Source organism: Cloeon dipterum, chromosome 1, assembly GCF_949628265.1.
Source record: "Cloeon dipterum chromosome 1, ieCloDipt1.1, whole genome shotgun sequence".
Taxonomy (NCBI): domain Eukaryota; kingdom Metazoa; phylum Arthropoda; class Insecta; order Ephemeroptera; family Baetidae; genus Cloeon; species Cloeon dipterum.
In genome coordinates this window covers 29,540,368-29,548,217 of record NC_088786.1, presented here as the reverse complement: position 1 = coordinate 29,548,217, position 7,850 = coordinate 29,540,368, and the positions used below count along the sequence as shown (strand labels likewise).

General features: G+C 34.9%; 1 protein-coding gene across 4 annotated transcripts in view; it reads right to left on the bottom strand.

Annotated features, from left to right (window-relative positions):
• Positions 1 to 6,357: 6,357 nt before the first annotated feature.
• The window catches only part of LOC135947955 (dipeptidase 1-like), an 84,043-nt gene continuing 82,550 nt past the window's right edge, over positions 6,358 to 7,850 (bottom strand). For all 4 annotated transcript variants that reach the window (XM_065496968.1, XM_065496966.1, XM_065496969.1 and 1 more), the window contains 3 exons: positions 7,743 to 7,818; positions 7,370 to 7,508; positions 6,358 to 6,995 (listed from right to left, as the gene is read on the bottom strand). In XM_065496968.1, the coding sequence (XP_065353040.1) occupies positions 6,894 to 6,995; positions 7,370 to 7,508; positions 7,743 to 7,818 (317 nt within the window). In that variant the 3' untranslated portion in view covers positions 6,358 to 6,893. The remainder of the gene's footprint in view (positions 6,996 to 7,369; positions 7,509 to 7,742; positions 7,819 to 7,850) is intronic.

Sequence of the window (7,850 nt, the reverse complement as noted above, 5' to 3'; positions counted from 1 at the left end):
AAGCTGATAGCTATCGCCTCTAAATATTGTTAAAATTTAATAATATAGCCATCAGTAATGTTGATCGAAATTATCACGTTGATATTTATGGTTTACAACGTTAAAGCTTCTCACTCAGTCAAGTTGTAAGCAAACCTATACCCAGTATAATATTGAAAGTGGTCACTTCTGGTAATAGCAACAACAACTAATTTCCTAGAAGCATGGTCCATCCCAACATTTGGATGTGCAGCGTAAGATGCCTCTTGGTCGTTTCTTTCATTTGCATCGCGTTTGCTTTTTTCACTCCTTACTGGCTGAGAAGCAGTGGAGAACCCCCTGAAGGAAATTTCGACACAATAGGTTTGCGATTGATTGTTAATCATAGAAATTATGTGTTTAATTTCATTTCCTCAGGTCTGTGGACGGTTTGTTGGCGGAATCATAATAACAAGAGCCTAGATGACCCACGCGAGCACTTCCGCGGCTGTTGGCCGATCTATGACAAGCGTTACGACAGATACAGCTCCTTGAGGCCACGTAAGGAAATTTATACTCTAAAGCGCTTAAATTGAATCGCGTTCAAAACTTTTTACAAAATGTTTCGCTCTTTCATTGCTTATCTTTTATAATCCTCATGCATATTGTGGCTTTTAAAATTAGCTTTTCTTCTTCAATTTATGAATAATAAATTAAAAATTCCAGAATTCTACATAACAACACAGATTTTATTCAGTGTCTGTTTTGTTTCCCTGGCATTCAATTGGCTGCTGGTTCCAATTCACGACTTTTATGACTTCTCACGGAATCCATTATACAAGTCTTTTATATTGTATGGAATTTTAGGCTTCACAGTACTTTCAGGTATGTATTATTGTTCCATTAGTCATATTTATTTAATAGAATGTTTTCCAACTTGTGGGGTTGTCAGGTTTGCCTGCTTAGAACCTAATATATTATTTATTATTATTCTGGTTTATTCTTGCTTGTCAATAATATATTATCTTATTATAAGACATTTATTGTTTTCACAAAACGATTATTTTTAAATTCATATTAGGACAACGAATTCAATTTAATCACAAAATTGTTTGAACTGATCGAGAGAACAAAAGTTGAAATAGGGCCAGACAAAAAGTAAAAATATCAAAAATATACATCTCTCATTTTGTTACGTGCTCGCACACGAATAACGCCTTGTTATAGAAAGAAGGCTGTGCCGCAGAACATTCCTTTAGTTATGGGAGGCATATTTTTCAAAACACGAAAGTCATTGTGTTTACACCGTCTATTTGTCACCATTGTATTTTAAAAGATTCGGAAACATTATACTGCTTATAATTTTTACTAAATTCAAATTTGGTATACTTGTATATTGTTGAAAAACTATAAATAATGATTTAAAACAGGGAATATAAATAATGTTAAGATTTTTAAAATATCACTTTATTTCCAGCCTTGTGCGGTTTAATAGCTGTTTTGGTATTTAAGTCACGATGCAACGATGAAAAATGGATGCCAGATCACAAGAACAACGGTTTAAGCTATTCCTTCGCTGCAGCAATGACTGGTGTTCTTCTATCGTTCATGGCTTCAGTTTTCATCGTGATCCTAATCATATATCAAAAGAGACCAAAAAAGTACGCAGAGGTTCATCAGGATCCAGAAGCATCTGCCAATCAACCACATGAAGATAACAACTTAATCGGAACAAATTGCTAGTCAACGATATTTTCTTAAAAATTTATTTGAAGTTCATTGCGAAACCATTTTAATTTTCAATTGTATTAAAACTGATAATATAAATATATACATGTACCTCTAATGAATTTGCTATATGATTACTTTGATTTCTACCTCTCATCATCAACTCCCAACACAGTCCTTATTGAAGTCAAGTTTAACTTTGTAATTTTTTAAGTACTGGGGTTTTTAATAATAAAATGCCACACATAATGAGTTAATTAAATATTGTTTCAAAATCTTTTAATTTACAAAAGCTATTAAAAGTGATTACATTAGCCAATTTGCGTCACTGAGTGTAGCCTTTTCAACAAAACTAAAATTTGTAATTAAAAAATGTGTTTTTTGTTAATTAAAAATTATAGAATTCTACAAAGTTTCATGAACAATGGCAAAAAGGTGAACAAGCAGGAACTGCATAACCGACCGAAACACATCATTCCAATTAATATAGTGGATTTGGGCGCGAAATGTTAAAGGATTATTTAGTCTAAATTTTATTATTGTTATGTGCCAGCAGAACAACTTTTCTGTCATCGAAAACAAAAGTAATATATTTTGAATCAAAACATGATATTAGAGAGGTTTATACAGTAACGAGGAAACATCAGAATTATTTAATTTTTAAAAACACGAAACGTTTATTTTTCGTTAATACTGAATAATGTATTTTACATATAAAGGTAAATTTAAACAAAATTGCATCTAAAAATAATCATATATTATGTTTGGTAAATTTTTTACATCAATATCTAAGATTTATCTGTTAATCATTGCAATTATTGTACCCGCGATTACGCGGTGTTCGTAACGGCAAAATGAACCAGGATGAGAGAGTTCAGTGACAGTAATATTTGCCTTCACGTGATATATTAGAGAAGCTTTTGACATCTCCCGAGGTGTTTCGCATATTCGTCTTGATCTACACTCCAAAAGCGTTCTTTGTCTCTTTTAAAACAGGAATGCAGACTGAGGATGTGGCGGACGGTGTTTTCCCAAGAGGGTTTGTTTTTAAGGAAGAAGCTGTAGTTGTTTTGGATCCATTTTTTAATTTCCCCAACCCGCAGCCGTTTTTCCGGACTCTCCATAATGGCCTGATGAATGAGTTTACGATAGGTTACCCGAGGTCCTCTTTCTTCGGATAATTCACTATTCACTTGGGCTTTGAGATCTTCCTTTTCTTCGGTAATCTCGTCACAATGCACTGACTGTGGAGAATCGAGAGTAGCAGTGTCACCGAGCGATAGAATTTGCGATGAAGTCGGTTGGTCCGACATCTGCTCGCGTCTGGCAGCTTCATTATTTTCTTGTTCTGATATTTTCCTCGCCGATTGAACATAGCAATGCCAAAATTTCATCATATAGATCTCAAAGTTCAATCGATTGTGCAACGTAATCACTCTATGTTCTTGAATTCTTCTCATATTTTCTACTTCTCTGCTGAATGGGTGCAATGCGCAGATATGACTCACCAGGTGCTCAGGTCGACAAACATAGCTGCATCCTTCGCAAGGGCACATAGTTTGAGGGCTCTTCGAGTTGCTTGGGTCCATGCTGCTGTTTGCTTGCGATACGTTTGTAAACGAAAAAAGCACACAACCAGCCTTCTTTTATATTTATAGCTGATCTTTGTTGATGTCAACAAATTTTTTTTATTTAAATACTGTTTCTTTATTTTGGAGATGACGTAACTTTTAAGTAGGCAACATGTTGCGCATGATAGGCACATTAACTAATACACAATACACATACACGCTGTCGTAAAAAATAATCAAATGAATCAAATATATATAGATATTTCTATTGCATAAATTTTTTTGTTTATTGCCATAGGCTACCAGAGAAACTTTGTCCTATGAGAAAAATATGAATGAATTTCTTTTATTTACAACTGTGGAAAAATCATCGGAGCATTAGTTTTGAAGCGATGGTGAGAGTCATTTTTTATTGTCAACTCAAATAAAGAGACTATAGATGTGATGTTTCCTAGAGCTTTTGTGTTAACTTTAATAATACAGAGGAATAAAAACAATAATAAAAATAACAAATTATTTCAACAATACATGGTCTAATAAACAAAATTTAATTTCCTAAAAATAATAACGCGTAAAACGTTGGTAGATGCAAATAGAGGCAAATGCACGAGAGAATGCGTATAATTATATATTTTTTTCAGCTGGAAATAATGCAGATTCCTTCATGTCTATAGCGAGTTGTTAGTTTTATTACGTATTTAACGTGCAGAAATTTCTTGCTCAGCAGAAAAATTGGGCAGGAATTATATCTTTAGTAATAAAGAAAACTTGACAGCTTGCTATTTACCGTGGTAGCTGCATTTTATTATTTATTCATTGATTTAAGTCCAAAAAATGTGTATCAGTTTTTTATTCACAAGCAGTTTTTTTCCATACGAAAGTAGGTTTTGTAGGAAAGGCTTGGACATATGTTTATTGTTTAGCTGTTTATTCTCACAATTTGTCAAAGTACATTCATGTTATAACAGGTCAGTTTACAAATAGAAAGAAAAGCATGTGAGAAAGGGCGACACTTCTGGAAAACAAGTTTCTAAGACTTTGTCCAGGAGGACATAGCCGAAGTTGAATGAAACCAGACAGAATTCTCCTCGTTTCCCAGCCCGATGAGCTATTATTATTTATTTATTATTAATTATTTCACTGTCACATTTTTCCTTAAAAATGACAAATATCCTGACTTTGGACAAATACGTAAATTTTTTGGTAAAATAATGCTTTTTTTAAACAAAGACTTGTTTATTCGGCCAAAAATATGTCTAAATCAGTCCAGAAACCATTTAACACCGTGTAATTTATGCATAGTGAAAAACAGACTATATCTTGAATAAAAAGCGTCCAAAATTCGCAGCCCTAAAAAATGTTTGCGATTCTTGTAAATTAGTTGTTCCTATAAACTTCTGGGCTTAAGTGATCAAGACATCAATTTTATCCTGAATGTCATCATGGCAATTAATTCTTATCATATTGCTTTCTAGATTTTGTTTCACAAATATTTTCCCGGCATGTACCCCAACCCACTCAAAGCCCATAGTTTTTGCTGCTTTGCGGGTGCAATACAATAGCTTCTTGTTGTAAGCGGTGAGCCGTTCAGAAATCTTAATTGTCGGCGGGGTATCCTTGGAACGAGACCGCTTGTAACTTGCAACATAATTTGGATATTTTTGGCCCGGTGGCCACGTGAGTTCTCGCAGTTTTTTCTTGTTCGCCAGCCAGAATTTCCTCGCGCTTTCGTCTGAAAACTTAGCCACCAGTAATCCAGGCTGTTTTCGCCCTTTGGACACGTAGTCTGGCAGCCAGAAAGCATGAGACACAGTGAAGTTAATTGGCCGTGCTCTGATAATTTGCGCGAGAATATTTAATTTCAAAAGAGGGTCTTCATTTTGCCAATGTGGAACACCACTTATTTCTAGGTCGTTAGAGAAACATTCTTGCCTAAAATCATTCAGTTCGGCGTGAATTTCTTTGATCTGGGACTCAATTTGCTGTTGTTTGGGATGCACCGCTTTCAAAAGCTCGAGTTGCATTGTCCGCCTTTCTTTCCTATCTTCTTTTGTAATTTTCTCCAACATACCTGCTTCGTCTTCTTCGCAGTATTCATGAACTTTGGTTAATTGTTGTGTCTCGATATCCTCATGTTCTCTCTGTTTGCCGTCAGTGTAGAAGTCTGGAGTAGAATATTCGTGTGCCTTGTTTCCTGCAAGTTGAAACATTATGAAATCACGACGAAATAGAGGGTGAAAGGCTTCCGTGAATAGACCCGTGTTGGATGCTTGTTCTCATTTGGATACAACGTGTTCCACCTGCTAATCTCTAGATGTATTGGTTTCTCTTTGTGGTTTTGGCGTTTTCCGTGGTGCACTTTGATTTCAAATTTCTTGCTGCCTGCAGGGCACACTAGTTTTCGGAATGAGTCCCAGCCACTAAAAAAATTATTGGTGCTTAACGAAAATGAAACTATGAAAGTTATTAGTGAAACTGACAGTGAGGAAACAACAGCATTATCTCTGGATATTAAGAATTCAAAAACATAATTTATGGTAGGAGTATGCAGCTATCTTTTAAAATGAATTTCACGTTTAGCGGCAGTTGGAGCCAAAACACGCTGAGAAAAATAAAAATCTAAACTTGAACTAAGTTTAAATTTGATTATTACTCCATCCTCAATATTTAGTTTAAATGCAAAGAAAAAAAATCATAGTTTTGTTACGCTGAAAATTGATTAACGATAAATATATTTTCCAATAAGCACTATTTAAACATTAAATATTTTGTTCTTTTTCATTTCATACTCGCCAAGACGTTTCACTTCCTTTAATATGAACACTAATTATTTGGCTGCTTTGTCTATGAAAAATAAATTCAAAGATCTCTACTGTGGCTTCTTAATTGCTTTCAATCAATCAGTGGTCAAACTCGACTCTCTTGTTTTGTAAATCTTTATAAACAATCAATTAGTTGTGTAATGCTTTCCTCTCTTGCTTGAACCTTAACTGTCTGATTCATATTAAAATTTGAATTGTTGTTAATGTTACCTACTGTAGATCATAACAAAGATTGTTTGTGACTTTGGGTGTTTTTAAACAATCAAATCCAGAACATTTTTTTACCATTTGTCTGTTAACTTCACATTTTATTAAAAACCCTCTTGTTTTCTGCCCAATTTACAAACAAACAGTAAAAGTTGTCTTCTGAGAGAGTTTGCTTCCTCAGTAATGACGACAGCAATCACATGCCATACAAATATACTCTTCGAAATATGATCAACACTTTCAATTAACGTTCCGCCGTTTTGATTAAACTGATATATAAAAAATTTCAAAACAGTTTCATAACCGAGAACATTTCGTCATCAAGTAGTTTGTTAAAAAGCCCAAAGTTCAATTTCGGCTCTGGTCTCGACGCCCCTCTTGATAAAGTGTACGACAGTTTGTGTTTGTTTTCTTGAGACCCTATGCTTAATCCTCAGGGGCACCTTGATATATCCACTCATGCAAAACTTTTAGTTTGTTTCGCGAGCGTGCGGCCAAAACATTTGAACACTATCTCACTCTCCGCTGCGTCACTCACTGACACACTGCGCGCGCGAGTGCTTATTTTCATCAGTCCGCACATTAGGAGAAGCAAGTTCATCGCAGTTCATGTTTCAGGAAACCGGCAGTATGTTTTTCCATAGAGATCATGCGCAGGAATCAGGTCTTCTGACGGCTGGACACCAGATTGGCGCATGTTGTCTCGAACCTGAAAGCACGCTAGGCTGTAAAGACACTCATTTTTTACAAATGACATTTTTATGAACTTCAATTCTTGTTGAAACACGTTTACATGAAAAATTTATTATTTTTATATGATTTCTCATTAGTAAAATAATAGTATAAGTGATGCGCAACCTAAACTGGTTCTGCAAATATTATGGCAATTTGTTTACGATAAAAACGGTCTGGTTTCTATTTTTTATTTTCTGTTTTAAACAATTAATTTCAATTTTTTTCTGAGAATATTTTATTTTTTCATAGATAAATTTTAATTAATATTTAAATAAGCCTCTCAGTTTAATCAAGGACAATAATAATTATTTTAAAAATTCCGTATAGATATTGATGAAATTTTTGTACCTGCTCGACGTCCTTCATTACTCTGAGCAAGTTCAGACCAGCTAATTTTTTAAGGTCATGTTCAGTCCATCGCTTCGATGCCAGCAGCTCAGCGAAAAGCCTAGGATACCCTGACACGTCCTCCAAACCTTTGGGAGTCCTGCAATGCGAACGAGCATAATATATTGATTTTAATTTTCCACTACTCTTAAGATTTGGTTAACGAATTAAATTTCTCATCAGAATTTTTCTGCGATTTCAACTGTCGTATGAAATGGGTCGATTAGAGTGATTGGACATTTGTGAAATGTAGCGAAAATGGCGCTGACAGACAGGCTTAGAAAGAAAGGGGTCGAGCGAGTGCTGAGGGCTGTTGAAGTTTGTGCAAACTCACAAGTTGATGCCATCATAGCCGGCGCCTATGCCCACATGGTCGGCTCCAGCCACGTCTCGAATATGATTGATGTGCGCTGCAAGAATAATTTCGCTTTAGTTTTCGCTT